Consider the following 22,519-nt stretch of genomic DNA (forward strand, 5'->3'; position numbering starts at 1 on the left):
CGTTTAGAACTATTGTTTTCTAATTTTAATATCATACCAAATTTACTAAAGATTGTTCTCAGCGTATGATAAGGAAGAAAAAAAAGCATGTACTCAGGTTTATAAGACCTCACAACCTTATCTCTCTCAAGAAGACCCAAACGGAGACACTTTAGTTACTTACGTGAAAAAACTAAGTTTCTTTCAATATTTTTCAACGGAACTCTGAGGAACATTAAAATTTGATACATTTGACACATTATTAGTAAAAAAAAATCAAACTTAAACACTTTCATTTATAAACCATTTTCGAGTCATTTTCCATAGTTGTGCCATTGCACTTTTTTTTTCCTCTTTTAGATGACGGTCATTAACTGGTTCAGAAAAGTTGTTCTCTCATTTTAGTATCATACTAAATCCACTAAAGATCGTTCTTAGAGTAAAATAAGGATGAAAAAAAAAAACATGTACTAAGTCTATAAGATCTCACAACCTTAACCCTCTTTAGAAGGCCCTAATGGAGACACTCATCATGGAATACTGTTTGAAAGGTTTAGAGGCGGGAGATTTAAGTCATAGTGATCACTTACCTAAACTTTGATCCTCGTAATCAAAAGTAGTAGAGTCAAAAGTTGTTTGTTATTAGTCACTCGGCTATATTTAGCCTTGGACATAATTTGCCGTCTAATTGGGGGCCTAATTGGGGGCCGCATTCCTAAATGACTTAACTCGTTGACAGCACCTCGTGGTGCGACGGGGTTCGAGCGCAATAGGGTTCTCACACTCTCTGGCGCCCCCTTCCAAGGGATTTGTGCCCACCTGTCGCTGAGGGCGCTTCTCCAGATTACAATTCAAACGATTAGGACGCTCGATTCTTAAGCTGAGCTCGTTTAAAAAAGAAGCGGATTACAACTTAGATTTTAAAATTTTGTGAGATCCCATATCGGTTGGAGAGTCCCCTCAAGAAAAGTTCAAACAGAATAATATCTGCTACCGGTGAGATTTCCACATCTACGTGGGATTTCACAGAGATACGACTAGAAAGTCCATCTCAAAGGTTTACCAAAGAGAAATAGTTGTACAAGACTGCAATAGGTTTCACTATTTTAAGGATGGGAGCTGTTCTCTCGAGATTTCTGGTGATGGGCCCAACGTTCTCGCTGGAACACCGCCCGGTGTCTAACTCTAATACCATTTGTAACAGTCCAAGCACACCACTAGCAAATATTGTCCTCCTTGAACTTTTCTTTTCGGACTTTCTCTTAAAGTTTTTAAAACTCGTATGTTAGAGAGATATTTCTACACTTTTATAACCTTTATTAAGAGGAAAGTTTACCGGGAAGAACTCCCTTGCCTTGATTTTTCTCAAGATCATTCTCATTTCTTGTTGCTGAGACGCTTCTCACTCCTGTTGTTGCTGACTGCTGATAGAGAACACCACCTGAAATTGTGAAAAGGAGGCAGACCAAACCACACCATTAACTGTGAAAGCAGTAGCAGAAATGGCTTTTCTTGCAGCAAAACCAAATATACAAGATTAGGATACTGCATAAAATGCATCATATTCAAACCAATCTCCTCCACTTGAACCCAAGGCAGAAAAAACATCAAAAACCAGAACGGAGGACCTTGACCTCGTTGGAATAAACTTAAATGGTGAAAAGTAGTTTTAATTTTGTTAATTCAGTAAGTTTTTAAAATTGAGCGGTAAAAGTAAAAGGCCAAAAGAAAAAAATGAAAGGTCAAAAAAGTTTCGTGAGTGTTATTTTAACACATTAGTATCAACGCCATAGACAAAGATTTTTCAGAATTTTTTGTCTCCTTGTCTCTTTGCTCTCGACATCTCCTTCACAGTTTTGAGTATTACTTTAACAAATTAGTTTCAGATCGAACATTTATTTCAACAAATTGGTATCAGAGCCGATGACGAATATAATGGGACAAATGCCGCTACCACGATTAACGAAGACAAACTATGAGAATTGGAACATCCAAATGAAAGCTCTTCTCGGTTCTCAAGACGCATGGGAGGTGGTCGAAGAAGGTTTCGAAGAACCAAAAGATACCACGGGTTATACGACGACGCAAAACAAGGTGCTAAAAGAATTGTGATCAAAGGATAAGACAGCATTATACATGTTGTTCTGGGCTGTTGACGAGTCGGGCGTTGAGAAGATTGCAAGGGCAACTACTTCAAAAGAAGCGTGAGACACTTTAGAAAAAGTGTTCAAAGGAACCAATCGAGTCAAGCAAGTGCGTCTCCAAACTCTGCGTGGCAAGTTGAAGAGCATGAAAATGAAGGAGTTAGAAAATGTATCTAATTACATTACGCGTGTACATACCGTGACAAATCAACTAAATTGAAACGGAGAAATGTTACCCGAGACGCGGGTTGTGGAGAAGATCTTGAGGTCGTTAACCAACAACTTCAAGAATGTTGTATGTGCGATAGAAGAGTCAAAGGACCTAGCGAAGTTCATAGTCGATGAGCTCGCCGGTTCTCTCGAGACACACGAGCAACATAAGAAAAAGGAGGAGGAGACATTCGATCAAGCGCTTCAGACTAAGGCATCAATAAAGGATGAAAATGTACTCTACTCTCAAAATATTCAAGGTAGAGGTCGTGGAAGTCGCGGTAATGGTCAAGGTGGTCAAGGCAACATAAGTGAGGAAATTTATAAGGAGAAGAGACTATCGAGCCAAGCAAATTGGCATGGAAGAGGACGCAATCAAGGACGCGGTCAAGGATATAATTCCAACATCCAATGTTACAAATGTAAAAAATATGGCCACTATGCAAATAATTATAACTCTGACAGATGTTACAATTGTGGCAGAATGGGTCATTATGAAAGAGATTGTCGAGTCGAGGAAAAGGTGGAAGAAACAACCAACCTAGCCTTGGAAGACGTAACAAATGAAGGTCTTCTTTTGATGGCTCAAGATGAAGAGAACATCAACAACGACACTTTGTGGTACCTCAACTCAGGGGCAAGCAACCATATGTGCGGTCATGAGTACCTATTCAAAGAGATGCAAAAGATTGAAGATGGTCACGTGTCATTTGGAGATGCGTCAAAGGTGGAGGTCATAGGCCGAGGTACGATACATTTCTTGCAAAAAGATGGTGTAATGGGGTCAATCCAAGATGTTTATTACATACCAGACCTCAAGACCAACATATTGAGTGTGGGGCAACTCAAAGAGAAAGGTTACTCGATATTCTTAAAGGAATGCCTGCTACACCTGAGGGATAAACAAGGGCGTTTGGTTGCTCGAGTCGAGATAGGAAGAAATCGGATGTACAAATTGAACTTAAGAAGCATACGAGAAAAGTGTTTGCAAGTCGATGTAGAAGACAATGCATCACTGTGGCATCTCCGTTTTGGTCACCTACATCATGGCGGCCTAAAGGAGTTAGCGAAGAAGAATATGGTACATGGGCTACCAAACATGGACTTTGAAAGAAAATTTTGTGAAGAATGCGTACTCAGCAACCATGCCAGAACCTCAATTCAAAAGAATGCTGAATTTTGGGCTAAACAACCTCTCAAGTTGATCCATACATATATATGTGGACCAATTACCCCCGAGTCCTTCAGCGGAAAGAGGTATTTCATTTCCTTTATCGATGATTACTCACGGAAAACTTGGGCTTACTTTCTGAAAGGAAAATCCGAGGCATTCGAGGTGTTCAAAAAGTTCAAAGTAATGGTGGGAAAGAAAACTGGTAGACACATCAAAGCTGTACGATCCAATAGAGGTGGCTAGTATACTTCGACGGCTTTCATGGAGTACTGCGAGGAGAAAGGCATAAGGCGATTTCTAACCGCACTGACACCCCTCAACAAAATGGTGTGGCCGAGAGAAAGAACTGGATCATTCTCAACATGGTTCGCTAATGCTCAAGAGCAAAAGGATGTTGAAGGAATTTTGGGCAGAAGTCGTGCAATGTGTCATCTACGTCGATGTCCACATGCGAAGTTAGATGATCAAACACCACAAGAGGCTTGGAGCGGACAAAACCCTACAATCTCTCATCTCAAAGTGTTTGGTAGTGTGGCTTATGCTCACGTACCGGATCAATGAAGAACCAAACTCGAAGACAAAAGCAAAAGGTATATCTTTATTGGATATGATGAGAAGACAAAGGATACAAACTACTTGACTCGATTAGCAAGATGATGATAGTGAGTCGCAATGTGCGAGTAAATGAAGCAAGCGAATGAGACTAGAACAATTCGATGGAAGTCAATATCGAAGTTGGAGAATCATCAGTCGCTGCACCAACAAGTGCACCAACAGACTCAGAAATTTCCGATGATGAAGATGAACCACGACAACTCAAAATGCGAAGTTTGTGAGATTTGTATGACTCAACAAACGAGGTACACCTTGGATGTCTTCTGGCAGATGCTGAAAATATCAGCTTTGAAGAGGCGGTGCGAGACACGAAGTGGCAAACTTCCATGGATGAGGAGATTAAAGCGATTCATCGCAACAACACATGGGAAGTGATAAAATTACTGGAAGGAAGTCAGCCCATAGGTGTGAAGTGGGTATTCAAGAAAAAGATGAATGCTCAAGGCAAGATTGAGAGGTACAAGGCGCGACTTGTTGCGAAGGGATACAAGCAAAAAGCGGGAATCGACTATGACGAAGTGTTTGCTCCCGTCGCTAGAATGGAGACAATCTGATTGCTCATTTCCCAAGCAGCTCAATTCAAATGGCCGATTTTTCGAATGGATGTCAGAGTCAGCATTCTTGAATGGTGTGCTTGAAGAAGAAGTATACCTCGAACAACCTCCCAGGTACATGAAAATTGGAGAAGAGAAGAAGGTACTAAAATTGAAGAAGGTGCTTTACAGGTTGAAACAAGCACCGCGAGCATGGAATACTCGCATCGATACATACTTCAAGGAGAACGAGTACAAGCAATGTCCCCACGAACATTCACTTTACACAAAGAAGAGTGGAGGTAGTGTGATACTTATCGATGACCTCATCTTCTCAGGAAACAATGATGAAATAATAGAAGAGTTCAAAAGCACAATGACACGAGAATTTGAGATGATAGACTTGGGCTTGTTGAAGTTTTTCCTCGGTTTGGTGGTTAAACAAGGAGAGACAGACATTTGTATATCACAGGAGAAATATGCAAAGGAGATTTTGAAGAAGTATAAGATGGAAAATTGCAACCTGGTATCAACACCAATGGAACCAGTTGCAAAACTCTCAAAGTACGATGAAGGAGAACGAGTAGATGCATAGGTACTGGAGCTTGGAGGAAAGCCTTCGCTATCTTACATGCACAAGGCCAAATCTTTCATTAAGTGTCGGCATAATAAGCTGGTTCATGGAGGAGCCAATCTATCCAAGGAACGGTGTCACTTGGGCTATTCTACTAAAAAAACAGAAGATTACAAGTTAGTCAGTTACTCTGACAGTGATTGATGCAGAGACATAGACAATCGAAAAAGTACATCGGGTTATGTATTCTTCATGGGCAACACAACATTTACTTGGCTTTCAAAGAAACAACCGATCGTGACACTCTCGACGTGTGAAGCTGAATATGTGGCAGCATCTTGGTGTGTGTGGCATGCAATATGGCTTAGAAATTTGTTGAGTAAGATGGAGCTAAAGCAACGAGGTGCAACCGTACTACAAGTTGACAACAAATCAGTAATTGAGTTGGCCAAGAATCCAGTGAACCATGAAAAAAGCAAACATATTGACATTCGATTTCATTTTATCCGAGATCATGTGAAGGAAGGAAACGTAGAATTGCTGCATGTGGCAAGTCAGGATCAAGTTGCGGACATTTTTACAAAACCGCAACCGAAAGTACTTTTCGATAAATACAAGAAGATGATTGGCATGATAGATGGCAGGAAGCTTATGGAGTAGTTTTTGTTGGAATAAATTTCAATGATGGATGGGAAGACCATATGGAGTAGTTTTTGTTGGAATAAATTTGAATGGGAAAAGTAGTTTTAATTTTGTTAATTTTAGTAAGTTTTTTAGGTAAAAAGAAAAAAATGGAAGACCAAAGATTATTTTAGGAAAAGTGGGTTTATAGATAGCATTTTTAGCCTTTATAAATGTATAAATTAATTTGTTTTAACAGTGTAAAAAGTAGAGCAAAACAGCAACCAGCAAAATTGGAGAGAACAAAAGTACATAGCGGAAAAGGTTTTTCATAATTCTTTGTCTTCTTGTCTCTCCCATCTCGACATCTCTTTCACGGTTTTGTGAGTGTTATTTCAACAAATTAGCATCAAAACGAGCATTTATTTCAAAGAGCTCAGATCAAGGAAATCAGATTATTGTATGTGAGATCTCACATTGGTTGGGGAGGAGCATTTATTTCAAAGAGCTAAGATCAAGGAGATTATTGTATGTGAGATCTCACATCGGTTTGGGAGGAAGACAAAACATTCTTTATAAGGGTGGAAACCTCTCCCGAGCAAGATACGTTTTAAAAACTTTGAGAGGAAGTTAAAGCCTAAAGATGACAATATTTGTTAGCGGTGGCCTTGGACTATTACAAATGGTATCAGAGGAAGACATCAGGCGGTGTGTCAACGAGGATGCTAGGCCCCAAAGGGGGATGAACACCGTGGCGGTGTGCCAGTGAGGATGCTGGGCCCCGAAGAGGAGTGGATTGTGAGATTCCACATCGGTTGAAGAGAACGAGTGTCAGCGAGGACGCTTAGCCTCGAAGGGGGGTGGATTGTGAGATGTCATGTCAGTTGGGGAGGAGAACGAAACAATTTTTATAAAGGTGTGGAAACCTTTCCCTAAGACGCATTTTAAAAACCTTGAGGGGAAACTCGAAAGGAAAAACCTAAAGAAAACAATATCAGCTAGCAATTGGTTTAGGCTGTTACAAATGGTATCAAAGTCAAGCACCGGATGATGTGCCAGCTAGCAAAGATGCTGATCCCCAAATGGGGGTGGATTGGGGATCCCACATCGATTGAATAAGTGAACGAGTGCCACTAAGGACGTTGGGCCCCAAAAGGAGTGGATTGGGAGTCCCTCATCGATTGGAGAAAGGAACGAGTGCCACCGAGGACGCTGGGTCTCGAAGGAGGTTGGAGTGTGAGATCCCACATCGGTTGGAGAGGAGAACGAAATATTATTTATAAGAGTGTGAAAACCTCTCTCTACCAGACGCGTTTTAAAAATCTTCCGGAGAAGCTCGAAAGGAAAAGCCTAAAAAAGACAATATGTTCTAGCGGTTGGCTTGGGCCGAAAACAAAACCCAATGTGTTCAGCCCATGATTTGTAACCATGCGTTTGATATAAACCATCTCAGTACTAATAGCCACCAAATAAGCAAACGCCCATGAACAAGCAGTCAAAGTAAATGCAGAATCTGTAGCCACATGCCCAACTGCTCTAATTATCAGCAATGACACAAATGTGAGCTTAGATGGACATGGCTGGTTTCCAAGGCCAGGATAGTTAAATTTGGTAATGGCAAACTTGTTTATCACAAGCAAGCAAGCTAGAACAAAGAGCATAACCAATCACAAGACCACTAGTTGTGAAGATTGCTTCGAATACAATCGAATGAAACACATTTTTGTAATCGATAATCTACAAAAAAATCAAAACCCAAATCCGCTAATGCAAAACGTATATACGAAATAAGACGAGTGAGAGGAGTGTTGAACTATTCATATAACCGATCAATTTAAGCTTTTGGATATATTAATGATTTAATATGGTATCATAGCTTACAAAGCCCAAACGAGTATTCAGTCTAACAATTGAGATTAGACTCGAGAATCGTGAACTCAAAGAGACATATATCGTATTTTCCTAAAAGGAAAAAAACGAAGCAACCATTTAAAATCTCATTCCCACTAGTGATTGTGTCGGTGTATATTCTAAGACTTGGTAGCTTGAGCTCATGCAGCTGGAGCATAGTCGTAACCTCCATCGTCGTCGTCGTCGTCTCCTTCTCGTCCTAAGATAGATGTTGACGTAACAAAGTGTCTATGTTCGACAGTTCCGTGCACGAGATTTTTCATCGTTGAATCAATGGGCTTAGAAACGACAACCATGTTCGTGAGAGAGAGGGAAAGTGATAGCTCGAGAGAACGAGAGAGAGCGGTTTAAATAGAGGGAAGAGTTGAAGGTAAGCTTACGAGGCCACAAGGAATACACGAGGAAGATTGTGGCAAAGTGCAACAAAGAGTATCCAACACAAAGTGTCGTGAGGATATGGCACTTTTTCCATACACAACTCATCAAACGTGGTGTGCTCAACACTTTGCCAACGTTAGCTCACCAAGTAGGCTAAAAAAGAGATTTTTAGCATCTTTTTAGGGACCTACCCAAAAGAGAGTGCACAATTAATGAACAAAAGGAGTTGGTTGGATGCCTTTTGCCAAAAAATATATATGGTTTTCATGTTGATAGTTGAGTGTATAAGAAGAGACAAAGATTCTTGTTATCCCTTTAGTTATGTTTTAAAGAACATATCTTCTTTGCTTAGGAGTTATGTAAGATGTAATATGTATTATACTATGTGCACGAAGGCACCAAAAAAAAATCAAACATCTAAACTTTTAATTTCATTAAGATCTCATATCAGTCAGAGAGAGGAACGAAACATTCCTGATAAAAGTGTGGAAATCTCTCCCTAGTAGACGAGTTTTAAAACCGTGAGGCTGATGAACAATACAGTGGTGGGTTTGGATTGATACGAATGGTATCAGAGTTAGACTTCGGGCAGTGTGCTGACGAGGATGTTGGGCCCTCAAGAGAGGTGGATTGTGAGATCCCACATCGGTTGGAGAGAGGAATGAAACATTCCTTATAAAGGTATGGAACTCTCTCCTACTAGACTCGTTTTAAAATTGTGAGGCTGACAACAATATGCAACGGGCCAAAATGGACCATATCTATTAGTGATGGACTTGGGTTGATACACAATTTGACGGTGATACGTAACGGATCAAAGCTAACAATATCTATTAGTGATGGGCTTACACAATGTGTTAAATGTGTCTTCAGCTCTTTGTTCTTTGTTAAGTGTTGCCGTAGTCATTTTACCTTGTTAAGAATTACCTTGTTAAGAATTGCAATCATCCTAAGCTTTTAACTTGATCGATCATGTTTGGTTAAATGTTGCATCTCTATTCTTTGTTAATTGTTGTTGTTAATCGTTGTACTTTTTTGTTTTCTAGATCTATCAATAATAAGTTTGATCTTTCCTATTAACGTGTGAGTCATACACGTGATGCTCAATTACACAATAATTTAATTACAACTAACTCTCCGAGATTCATTCCAACACTTAACAATATACATTGGACTGATTGCCATACTTAATTTTTTAGTATGTTGCTATGCTATTATATTCTTTTTTAACCGTGAACCGTCATGATGAGTCGCTCTCATAGTAGTTTAGTGACTTGCGATATGAATGATACTGATTATGTTATTGTGTCGAGACGTTTAATGATTTGCTAGCTTATTGTTAAAGACCAAAGAAAATGAGAAATGTATTCCTTGTCTTAGAACGTAGGTAAGGCACATAGTTACATCTAAATACCAACTTTAAAAGCTCATCATAAAGTATTTGACAAATAGACTCTTAAGAATATGAAAGGCAAATTACATATACTCTTAATGTAAGATATCGAGAAAAAAAGTTACGCATAAATTCATAACATCTCTATATTGATCATTAAAAGCTAGGGTTCATGCAGCAGGAGCGTAGTCGTAATCTCCATTGTCGTCGTCATCGTCATCTCCTTCCCATCTTACTACAAGTGCTAGAGTAGTGAAAGGTCTATACTCGACATCTCCATGGGTATCATTGTTAATCGTTGAAGCTATCGACTTGGAAATGGGAACCATGTTAAGAGACAGAGAGGGAATCAATCTAGAGAAAGATGTTCGAGGGTTTGGATTGAGCTATGAATCGAAACTTAAACGGGTTTAAATAGAGGGAAAAGGGAATTGGTAAGCTTTTGGAGCATAGGGAATACACATGGAAGATTGTGGATAATGAGCAACCATAAGTGTCCAACACAAACTCTCACATGTATGTAGCACTTTTCACATAGACAAGACATCAAACATGTGTGTTTAACACATTGCCAACGTTTGTTCACCAAGTGAGCTAAAAAAGAGCAAGAGATTCTTAGTCTTTTTCAAGGGACCTACATGAGGAAGTTGTTCCATTACTATTTCGATCCTTAGCTTCCCAATAGTCAATATTAAATTATAAGTAAAGAGATATGGTAACCACTTTTAGATATATGATTATCTCTATTAAGCATAATTAATGAAAAAAATGCGAGATACTTCTCGAGATATTAATCGTTAAGAATGCAATTAAACCAAAGTTTCACGTTGACCAGATATTAGAAAGATCATGGTTACAGTTACTATTACGATTACGGTATATAAGTGATGACAACTATTTTTATTGATATGGTTACTCGTTCATCACAACCTTGTGGTGACTTAAAATTATCGACTTAATATTGATTTCAAAACATTACTTTTCAAAAAACAAACTCAAATTAAAGAGAGAATTATATCAATTAACTGAGAATAACTAGTTTAATTTAACGTTGAATTATAAACGTTACGTCATTTTCAAGTGGTGGATAGAAAATATAAAATTTAGAGAGAATTATATCAATTAACTGAGAATAACTAGTTTAATTTAACGTTGAATTATAAACGTTACGTTATTTTCAAGTGGTGGATAGAAAATATAAAATTTAGATAATGTAGAAATTTGACGTAATGACATGCCTAAGATTTTGACCCGGATTTGGAATTCATATCTGGCACTTAATAACTTGACATACCCTTTTTTCTGTGACATGATCATGTTATTTTATTATATTGAACTGCTTTTAAGAGTAAAAAGTATCCCTCGCAGTTCAACATGGATTATTTTATTAAGTGTTAAAAAATCAAGTCGTAGATCACCTCGACTTTGTGGCTTCGTCGGACCTTTGGCGAGATTTGTCTTCGCCAATCGAACATCGCTTGTGTGAAATCCAAGTTTACTCGACCACATACGCCGTCTGCGCGTGCATGTTCAATCGTCTGTGACACAATCGACTTGCGGCTTTGCTGGACCTTAGGCGAGGTTTGTCTTCGTCAATCGAACATCACTTGTGCGGAATCCAAGCTTACTCAACCACACACGCCGTCTGCGCATGCATGTTCAATCATCTGCGACACAATCGATTTGCCTCTACACTAGGCCAAGTCATTCGGCTCGACCTTACCTCTGCTCAAGGCCAAGGTCTCTCAATGCAACGTCGCATCTCATCTTGTCATCTCGATCCCCATCGAGATGGTCCATATGTCTTGATGTTTCCTAGTTAATAACACTCAGGGACGAATCAAAGCAAAAGTAGGTGGGTATGCGACGCCTGAATAAAAGAAGGGTAAATTAATGAACCAAGACCGCATCCGAATGAGAATGATGTTGAAAATATGATGGTTAAGAATTGATTAAAATAGTTGATAGTTATTACTTATATTAAATAGATAACGTGGTCATATTGGGGCTTAGGGTGTTACATTAGTAAACATTAACCACTTTTAAAAGTTTCAATTCAAGTGTCTCGTAGGATTCCAAACTTTTAAATTTATGCTAGTAGATAAAAAATGTGAGATCTCACGTGGAGAGGAGAACGAAACATTACTTATAAAGGTGTGAAAAATTCTCTAGACACGTTTTAAAATTGTGAGGCTGACAACGATACGTAACGAACTAAACAAACAATATTTGCTAGCGATGGACTTGAACTGTTACTAATGATATCAAAGTTAGATACCAGGCAGTATGCCAACGTCTCACCGAACCCCAAAGAATATTCATAAGTGAAAATGAGATATACCCCCATTGATGGTTGAAGTGGTGAAGGAATATGCTCACCTCAAAATACATTTGAAAGCATACTATAAAGCACTTGACAAGGAAAAGACTCTTGAGAACATGAAAGGACAAATTACACATTGTATTGTATGTGTCAAATATGACACGTACATGTACAAATGGACACATACAACGAAGAAACTATTTAAAATTTAAGTGTCTCTCTAATGATCATGTCGACATCTATTCTTAAGCTCGACAGCTACAGACTCATGCTGCTGGAGCATAGTCGTAGCTTCCATCATCATCGTCGTCATCATCTCCTTCTTGTCCTAAGACAAACGTTGAAGCAAAAAATTGTCTATGTTCGACGTCTCCATACACACGATTCTTCATCGTTGAATCAATGGACTTAGAAACGAGAGCCATGTTGAGAGAGAGGATAAGTGATAGCAATTTGGATTGAGTTATTGATAAAGAATGAGAGAAAGGGGTTTAAATAGAGGGAAGAGTTAAATGGTAGGGCTTGTGAAGGCACAAGGAATACACGAGGAAGATTGTGGGCAAAGTGCAACAAAGAGAATCCAACACAAAGTGTCATGAGGATATGGCACTTTTTCCATACACAACTCATCAAACATGGTGTGCGTGACACATTGCCAACGCTAGCTCACCAAGTAGGCTAAAAAAGTGGAAGAGAAAGAGGTTTTTAAGCATCTTTCTAGGGACCTACCAAAAGAAGTGGGCACAATTAATGATAAAAAAGGTTGATTTGTAATCGTCCCGCTGGCAAATATTGTCCTATTTAAGCTTTTTCTTTCGAGTTTTCCCACAAGATTCATAAAACGTGTATGTTAGGAAGAGATTTTCACACCCTTATAAAAAAATGTTTCGCTCTCCTCTCCAACAGATATGAAATCTCACAATCCATCCCCCTTCGAGATCCAGCGTCCTCGCTGGCACTCGTTCCTCTTCAATCGATATGGGATCTCACAATCCACCCCCCCTTCGGGGCCAAGCGTCCTCAATGGCACACCGCCCAGTGTCCGCCCCCTTTCGGGATCAAGCGTCCTCACTGGCACACCATCCAATATCCACCTCCCTTCAGGGCTCAGCGTCCTCGCTAGCACACCGCCTAGTGTCTGGCTCTGATACCATCTATGACAGCCCCAGCTCACCGCTAGCCAATATTGTCCTCTTTTGACTTTCCCTTTTGAGATTCCCCACAAAGATTTTAGAACGCGTCTTCTAAGAGAGGTTTCCACATCCTTATAAAGAATGTTTCGTTCTCCTCCCTAACCAACATGAGATCGCACCTTTTGCAAAAAAAAATATATATATATGGTTATTACGTTGATAGTTGAGTCCATAGGAAGAGAGACAATGATTCTTCTTCTCTCTCATTAGTTATGTTCTAAAGAACATATCTTGTTTGCATGGGAGTTGTAATACGTAATATACTATATGCATGAAGACAGGTAATACAAAAATGAAGAAAAAGGAAAGCATTAATTGATTTGAACAATAATGAAGTGTAGCAAGTAATACACAAAATTTTCAAAGGCAGAGTGCTCAGAGACTGAGTAAACAAAGGGCATCCATCGATAATGTACCGTATTTATTACCATTAGAGTAAGCTATGATACTAAGAATTATGGGTATCCAAGTATCACTTGCTCTCGGCGTCGTAGATATCAGTTCTGATCATCCAAACGTCAAGGAACTCGCATATTATACATAAAAATGAATGACAATGCAAATGGAATAGCTTTTATTTTATGAGCGTTTGAATTCTAAACCAAATTTCAAAACTACCACCGTATGTCTTTCAGAGAAGTTTTGTGACAAGCAAAGACCAATGCTCGAGTATTTACAAGCGTTTCCACGCAACTCGTTGCCTAATGAGATTGTAAGAACCAAATGCACAAAGCTCCAAATAATCCTTTTCCCGAGCTCAAGTTCGGGATGACTTTTGGCTATAAAACATAACTAAATGTCTTTGGTAAAGAGAAGCGTTATAACTTGCACACGGGATGTAACTATTTGATGATGAGCAATAACCGTGGAGATTCTCTTAAAACACCAATGAACACGTCTCGAGAGCTATCACTTAGGTCTCGAGACACTAAACAATCATGCCTAGTAGTAACCACATTCTCCACGATTAAGCGCCTCTCGACTCTCTTCTTCTTTCTAACCCCATCTGTCTAATTTCTACACATTTGCCCTTGTATGACCTAGATGCTCATCCAATGGTAATATGCATTGATGGCTTTTCCAACAGCCCATACACTCAGAAGCTCAAAGATTGGTGAGAAAGCACATGCTATAATGGCTGGGACTAATGGTTGGGACAGAGTCGGGACCTTGCATGGGTGAGCTTACTCCAAAAATTAGGGACAAACTTGTCCCTAATGCTAGAATTGCGGGGACAAAGGGTCGTAAGCCTGCATGGGTGAGCTAACTCCAAAAACCTGTCCCTAATGCAACAATGGTTGGGACAAAGAGTCGTGACCCTGTGAGGGTGAGCTAACTCCAAAAAGGGTCGTGACCCTGCGAGGGTAAGCTAACTCCAAAAACCTGTCCCTAATGCTACAACGGTGGGGACAAAAGGTCGTGACCTTGCAAAGGTGAGCTAACTCCAAAAACCCGTCCCTAATGCTACAATGGATGAGACAAAGGGTTGTGACCTTGCATGGGTGAGCTAACTCCGAAAACCTGTCCCTAATGCTACAATGGCTGGGACAAAGAATCGTGACCCTGTGAAGGTGAGCTAACTCCAAAAACCTGTCCCTAATGCTACAATGGCTGGGACAAAGGGTCATGACCCTGCAAGGGTGAGCTAACTCCAAAAAAACCGTCCTTAATGCTACAATGACTGGAACAAAGGGTCGTGACCCTACGAGGGTGAGCTAACTCCAAAAACCCGTCCCTAATGCTACAATGGCTGGGACAAAGGGTCGTGACCTTGCAAGGATAAGCTAACTCCAAAACCTATCCCTAGTTCGGATTGTAGGTTGCAACTAGCTTGCATGAAGCCAGAATCAGTACTAATCGCGCAGATCAATCGAAATCAACAAATCCGCAATACTACTCCATTTCATTTCAAACTCTATGCTAAATGATGATGAGACACAATTCTCAGATCAACAACGACCAAACAGACAAACATTGAAATCTCAGATCAAGAATTCGCATTGCAATGATATGAACAATGATCAAAGCAAATGCAAGAGATAAAAGGATACACCAGGTAAAAGCCATGGGCAAAAGCACCAGCTAAAACCGCCGTGAAAAGCCGATCCCTCACAACAGGATTCTTCCGCAGCGCAATTCTAACTGAAAAACATAATTTAAACTCAAATTCGAACAAACCCAGATTGAAAATCATCCAAAATGATCGAAAAAAAGAGAAACCCAGAAAATTAAACTTACTGAGAGGAAGAACAGGGGCATAGATGAGAGGAACCAAGAACTTGAATGGGGCTGATTTCTTCTTAGGAAACGCCTCCCTTTTTCAACAATAAGCGATGTTAATGCGAATGAACATGAATCGAACATCTATGAGAAAACAGAGAAGGAATTTGCAAAGACTGACCGAGAAGTGGGATCGTAGGGGGAGGCCATGGCGGAGGTGCGGCGGCAAGCGGCGGGCGGCGAGAGGCGAGCGGCGGCGGCTATTGGAAAATCAACTTCAGCCCACAGGGATGGAGCCACAAGATCTTGGTATATTGAAACAAAAGCTAGGATCATCAGCTGATCAAATCCGCTTATTTGGTAAGCGTTACACCAAAAATTGGTCCATTGGTCCAAAAATTTGAAGTGATCCAAACCAAGAAGCAGCAATTTGGGCTGGGCCATGAAGAAATGTTAAAATTTTTTAAGTAATATGATCTGCAAAACCATACATTAATGAAAAAATATTAAATTATGAATTGATCGATGTCAATATTAATGTCGATAGATATTTCTATAAAATTATAAATATAAGAAATTCAATAATACATCATTTTACCCGTTTCAAATAAATTAAAAATTTTCTTATCATTCCGTCACACGAATACAAAAGTCAAAGGTTTTATTACTAACAAGTGTCAAAGAATTTAAAAGTGACTTGTGATTATTTACCTCTTTTGTCCTCTTTGGGCCCAATGTCCTCGCTGTCACACTCGTTCCTTTCTCCAATCGATGTGGAACCTCCGTTAAATCCACCTCCTTTTAAGCCCTGCGTCCTTATTGGCACACCGCCTCGTGTCTACCCCTTTGGAGAACAGCCTTTTCGCTGGCACATTGTCCGATATTTTGCTCTTATACCATTTGTAACGGCTCAAGTCCACCGCATATATTGTCATCTTTGAGCTTTCCCTTTCAAGCATCCCCTCAAGGGTTTAAAACGCATTTGCTAGGGAAAGGTTCTCGTTCTCCTCCCTAACCAATGTGGAATATCACAATTTTCAACGGAAAGAATGTCGGATTCGCTCAAGCCATTGTGTATAAACAATTGGTACAAATCCAATTATCTCTCAATATGTTATTCAAAAAATTCGATTTGGGATTCTCATTGCGAGTGGATTTGAATTCAGAGGTGGGAAGCCTAACATAAATATTGATTTGAACAAGGAAACTCAAATCATTGATAGCTGAGAGTTTCAATTAGAATAAGTTTTCGAGACTCACCCGAAATACGAATTCTACTTGGAGAAGGCTTGGATCAGCCTCCTAGCCAACTCTCCTAATTCCATCGAGAATTCACCTCTTAAATTTTCTGTCTAATAGAACTATGACATGTTCAACTCTCGTTAAAAAAAAAGAAGGCTTAGAGTTCTATTACAGACTAAACTCTCGTACAAGATTTTCAAGAATTTATTAGATATTTTTAACGATATCGAAGAAAAAAGAAGAAGAAAAGACATGTAAAGCGATGGATGAGAATAAGGTGGCTCAGAGGTTTGGCAGTGAAGTTCCTCAATCTGCCATTAATGGGGGACAGAGAGAGTTAAAAATGGAGAGAAAGAAAGGCAACTACTAGGAGTACAAAACATTTAAGAACAAGAAACACGACATAACCAAAAACCTAGCCAGCTCGTGCCAATCATGTGAAACCCACATGGTTTTGAATAACATGATCATCAATGAACAAGTACAAATATCACACATTCCCACTTGTTTTTGGGTCTCTCACTTACCCTCCAAATCACCCAACAATGCCTCCCCCTACCCTTATTATCTCATCTTCTTCACCCCTTCACGAGGCCCACCTTTCTCTTTCTTTTTATTATTGTAGGACTTGTCCTTGTCCTTGTCGGTGTCGGCTTCAACCCCATCTCCCAAACCTTCTACCTCTTTCGTTTTCCCCACTAAATCATCACACATCTTTGGTTGTGTTTAACCTCAAAATGATTCAATTCAAATGTTAAGGATGCTATCAAAAACCCTCTTCTTATTCAATTCCTTTTCTTTGAAAAGCTCGTAATTAGTCTCTAAACTTCGAAGATTGTGTCAAATAGTTGACTTTCGTAATTTAAACGGTGAGATCCCACATCGTTTTAGGAGGAGAACGAAATATTTTTTATAAGAATGTGGAAATCTCTCCCTAACATATGCATGGTAAAAACTTTGAGGGGAAGTTCGAGAGAGAAAACCCAAAAAATCTAGGTCCCACATCGATTGGAGAAGGGAACAAGTGTCATTGAGGATTATGGGCCCTGAAGGGAGGTGGATTGTGAGATCTCACATCGGTTAGGGAGAAGAACGAAACATTATTTATAAGGGCATGGAAACCTCTTACTAGCAATCGCATTTTAAAAACTTTGAAGAAAGCTTGAAAGGTAAACTCCAAAAAGGATAATATGACAGATCTTATTTAATACCAACATAGTAAGTTGATTGTGTTAGTTAAAAGATAGAAGATGGTCTCGTGTGGGATCTAAGTAGATTTAGGCCATTAGGGTAGCATAAATGTTTAGCGGAGGGAACTAAGAACAGTGATTTATTATATACAAAATTTAAATTAATGGATTTACCGACAAAGATCCTCTATTAGAATTACGAGATTGTAGGGCTAGGGAATTGGTAGATTTAGGTTTTTGCTAGCAAATGGTGTACTGAAATGTTATTAAGGTACGAAGACTTAACCGACATAGGTGCAACATTACGTTAAGAGACCTAACAAGAGAATAGTTACAATTGTGAAACTATATGGACAACCTTCCCTTTCATTTGTAGGGTACCCCAATTGGAATCATAAAAGGAATAATTTCCAAATTAGAATTAACCTCAAATATATGAATTAGGGGATGTTGAACTTTACCATCATGTTTACATTATGTGAGGCGGATCCAAAAAGGACAGTGTCCAAAAACCCTAGAAGGTGGGGGATTCAGCCTCATTACCCTATCAAATTAAATGGTCCGAAAGTGAAAGAGAGAGTAGATGAAATTGAAGCTTTTAAGGGCAAAATGAGTGGTTTTCAGTGTCGGCTGGCAGTGGCAGTGGCAGCTGAGTCTCATTTTTTGGGCAATGCCTAAAAATTGATATCACAAAGTGTGTCTTTCAAAGGGTCTCCTTCTATATGTGTTTTGATATCATGGCTTTCTCTGATGCTTCGTTTAATTATCATGAATGGGCCTTGTTTTGCTTTCAATTTGGTAGCTACCTGTTGCTTGTCGGTATAAGCAAATGATGAGATAAGATGGTGAATTAGTGAGAGAAGAATTATGGATGTCAAAGTGTAACTGCCCAAACTCACCGTTAGTAGATATTGTCTATCTGGATTTTTACTTTCGGACTTTCCTTCAAGGTTTTTAAACTACATCTACTAGGGAGAGGTTTCCACGCCCTGGCAAAAAATGTTTTGTTCCCCTCTCCAACCAATGTGACATCTCACAGTTCACCCTCTTTCAGGGTCTAACATTCTCGTTGACACTCGTTCTTCTTTTCAATCGATGTGGGATCTCACAATCCACCTCCTTGGAGGTCTAACGTCCTCGCTGACACTCGCTCTTCTAATCAATGTGGGATCTCACAATCCATCCCCTTCGGGATCCAACGTTCTCACTGACACTCGTTCTTCTCTCCAATCGATGTGGGATATCACAATTCATCCCCTTTGGGATCCAACGTCTTCGCTAACACTCGTTCCTCTCTCCAATCGATGTGGGATCTCACAATCCACCTCTCTTCGGGACCCAACATCTTCGTTGACACACCGTCTAGTGTATTATGAGATCCCACATCGATTGGAAAGAGGAACAAAACATTTTTTTATAAGGGTGTGGAAGCCTCATAATCCACTCCCTTCGAAACCCAATGTCTTCGCTAACACTCATTCCTCTCTCCAATTGATGTGGAATCTCACAATCCACCCCCTTCGAGGTCTAATGTCTTCGCTGACACACCGCCCAGTGTATTGTGAGATCCCACATCAATTAGAAAAATGAACAAATCATTCTTTACAAAGGTGTAGAATCCTCTCCCTACAAGACGTTTTAAAAATTTTAAGGGGAAGTCCAAAAAGGAAAGTCCAAAAAGAATCCTATCTACTGGAAGTGGGCTTGGACCCGAGAAACCCAAAAAAAAACCCCTAAATCTAGGGTAATTTCAATTCATTGACCAGATTTCTATTTGTTTTCAAGTTATTATGTATGTCTTGTGGCTTTCTTTGATGAGTTTTCATAGCCCATATGCCTATGTCTTTGAAGACAACAGCTGCCAAGTTGAGCCCTTTGAGCATTCCAAAGCAAAACATAATGGGACTCGATCCAAGTGAGGATATTTCTCAAGTTTTTTACCGATGTTTTTATTCCCTTCAAGCCATCTACCCTCACATACTCCAAATTTTTAAAAGAATGGTGGGGAATGGGGTACTAATTGTGAAGATTGAGACTCATCAAGGGAAACAGACCATCATGTTTATTTGCATACAAAAAAGAGATAATTTGAAAGAACAAGAACAAGAGAGAGAAAGAAGGAGAGAGAAGTTAATGGTAGGGTAAGGAAACATGATGATGAGAGAAAAAACAATTGAATGAAGGTTGTAATATTTGTTGTAAACAGGAAGCAGGACATGTTCTGCAGAGATAGCATGTGCTAAAGGCATAAGCAAGAAGAAGCATAAATTAGAGGATATCAAGCACTTGTCACTCTCCATACCTTATTCAACTATTGTTAATGGTAACTCAAGGATAAAAAAAAAAAAACACACCCATCTTGCCCTTTATCTCTTTCATCATTTTGTATTCTTACTTCCATTTCCCCATTTTCAATTACAAAAAAAACACACCCAACTCGGGACGTGACGAAATAGGGACCCACCTCGAACGACATCAGGGTGGGAAAGGAATGTCGTGCTAAATTTGAGTTGCGTTTTTAACCCCCTCTGGAAAACCTTTCCAAAATTGTGAGATGAACCTGGTGTATGGTGTCTCGATCTAACACAATAGAGACAACATGCACTCCTTGCAGCAAACTATCTTCTCTGACATATAATTGGAATAAAGACGAAGAATAGATTGACAATATTTATTAGTGGTGGATTTGGGCCGTTACATTAATTGATAGAATTATAAGTTTGCACATATGTAAACTACCATTTTGTAAATGAATGGTAAATGAAATTCGACAACACGTGTAAATGGGTATACTTACAAAATTTTAGGGTTTTAACTGATACAACCGTCAAAGTTTAGCGTTATAAATTAATTTTTTTTCTTTTCGGTAAAAGGATGTTACTCTCCTCTGTAGAGCCTCGAGATGTGACCAAATAGGGAACCCACCTCAAATGGCATAGGTGTGGGAAAGGAATGTTGTGCTAAATTTGTGAGGTGAACCTAGTGTTTCGATCTAACACGATCGCGACCGGCATGCATTCCGTGCAGGAGAACTATCTCTCTAACATATAACTGCAATAAAAACGAGGGAATAGACTGACAATATCTACTAGTGATGGACTTGAACCGTTACCCTAATTGATAGAATTAAAATTTTTTAACGAAATTCGACATAACTTGTAAATGGGTATACTTACAAAATTTTAAGGTTTTAACTAATACAACCGTCAAAGCTTCGGGCTATAAATTGTCGAAATTTTACTCGCCCACTTGTAAACAAAGAATAACAAAGCCAAAAATAACATCCCAATAGAAAAAGAACATGAGTTTAGGTAACCAAATACACAAATGATTTGTCAATTTTGCTTATATTTGGTGAAGATTTCCCATAACTTTAGGTGGCTTCCTTTGCCAAAGATATTCATAGCTTGTAAGATTATGTCACCAAATGTTTCTTTTTTTTTTCCACTTAGAAAGAGAGAGAAAGAATGGGGAAAAGGGCAGATTTTCCTTTTTGTCTGCTTAGGACAAACATTAGAGAAGATAATGTTTGAAGGAAGCTGAGGTTTGTATGTCCCTCCAATGATTTGGTTGGTTTCTGCCATGGATCTTCTCTGTCTCTCCCTTTTCACAACCCTTCTGGATTCAGCCAAAAAAAACTACCAAATATTCATGTTTCTTTCCCATTCCTTTTTCATTTTTTTAATGTTCTAATGTCTGTCATGTTTTGCGACACATATTCTTGTCTCTCTTTTTGTTTATGTTTTTGGTTTTAAATAGAGATTTCGAGAGCTTTTGAGCTTAATGGTCACCACACGGTTTCTTCCCTTTTTGATTAAAAGGGTTAATAAAGTGAGTGTAAGCTTGAGAGAATTCATTATGAGATTCATCACCTTTGGTTTCTTTTAGTGTTTGGAAAGAAAAAGGAAGCAACTAAATGGAGTAGGAGATGTGAAAACAACATTCTCCATCACATGTAATGTGAAAGAGAGAATAAAAATCGAAACTTTCTGGTACCCATTTGACATATCTACATAATTGTATGATATTATCAACTTTAGATATAAACATTCACATGGTTGTTTTTTGTTCAGTCTGAAAATGTCTCAAAATGTATCATGACTAATACAAGCTCGAGGTTAGAGATGTCTAGTGGAGACACAGAAGTCTTCTTTATCCCGTCCTCACCTCTTTTCATGCCTGAATTTCCCACAAGGAATTCACTGGGATCGGGTTCCCTGCAAGTAACTTTTCTTCATCTTTTTTATAATATACACTTTCTAAAAATTCAAATTTCAATATTACAACACGCAAATATATACGTGACAACTGAATAAAGGAGGAGTATATGAATGAGCTGAAACCACATCCAAATGAGAGTGATCCTGAGGATATCATGACTAAGAAAAACTTAAAAATTGTTGAAAGTTACTATCTATATGAACATAGTGCACCTTTCTTCTTAGTGGCTTAATCATATGAATTTCAAAATTAAGCGTGTTTGCTTGAAGTAATTCAATGTTGGGTGACCTCTTGAGAATAAGAATAGTGTTGGTTTGTAGGAATAGTGTTGGTTTGTAGGGGTTATCAGATGCTGAATCTGAATTCTAAATGTGGGTAGAGATTCGAACTTCTAACCTCTTCTCTTAAACTCGTGACACTAACTAAAAAAAAATCATTACTTCCACCAAAAATATATAATTAAAATATGGGTAAAGTGAAATAGGCATGATGGGGATGGCAGTGAAACCTCATTTGAAAAGATGAGTTTTACCTGAAAAAAAGTGAAAAAGCATAAAAACTTCACATTTTCATATCATTTTTCTGCCAAATCTCAGAG

The 22,519-nt window shown here is 39.0% G+C and overlaps 1 protein-coding gene and 1 pseudogene across 1 annotated transcript; both read right to left on the reverse strand.

The window, feature by feature from the left end:
- Positions 1–1,298: 1,298 nt before the first annotated feature.
- On the reverse strand, positions 1,299–8,057 carry LOC111444434 (annotated as a pseudogene).
- Positions 8,058–13,341: 5,284 nt separating this feature from the next.
- Positions 13,342–15,712, reverse strand: LOC111444436. Its single transcript, XM_023082534.1, has 4 exons — positions 15,450–15,712; positions 15,287–15,363; positions 15,100–15,190; positions 13,342–13,551 (listed from the first exon to the last, which is right to left on the reverse strand). The coding sequence occupies exons 1-4, from the start codon at positions 15,710–15,712 to the stop codon at positions 13,521–13,523; spliced, it is 462 nt and encodes a 153-aa protein (XP_022938302.1). The 3' UTR covers positions 13,342–13,520.
- Between the last annotated feature and the right edge of the window lie 6,807 nt (positions 15,713–22,519).

This window comes from Cucurbita moschata, unplaced genomic scaffold, assembly GCF_002738365.1.
Source record: "Cucurbita moschata cultivar Rifu unplaced genomic scaffold, Cmos_1.0 Cmo_Scf00006, whole genome shotgun sequence".
In the NCBI taxonomy this organism is placed as follows: domain Eukaryota; kingdom Viridiplantae; phylum Streptophyta; class Magnoliopsida; order Cucurbitales; family Cucurbitaceae; genus Cucurbita; species Cucurbita moschata.

Coding starts and splice junctions, on each gene's coding strand:
- LOC111444436 (XM_023082534.1), bottom strand. CDS start 15,712: ATGGCCCAGCCCAAATTGCTGCTTCTTGGTTTGGATCACTTCAAATTT. Junction 15,364..15,449: donor CCCTACGATCCCACTTCTCG/GTCAGTCTTTGC, acceptor TTGTTGAAAAAG/GGAGGCGTTTCCTAAGAAGA. Junction 13,552..15,099: donor GCCCATGGCTTTTACCTGGT/GTATCCTTTTAT, acceptor TTGGATGATCAG/AACTGATATCTACGACGCCG.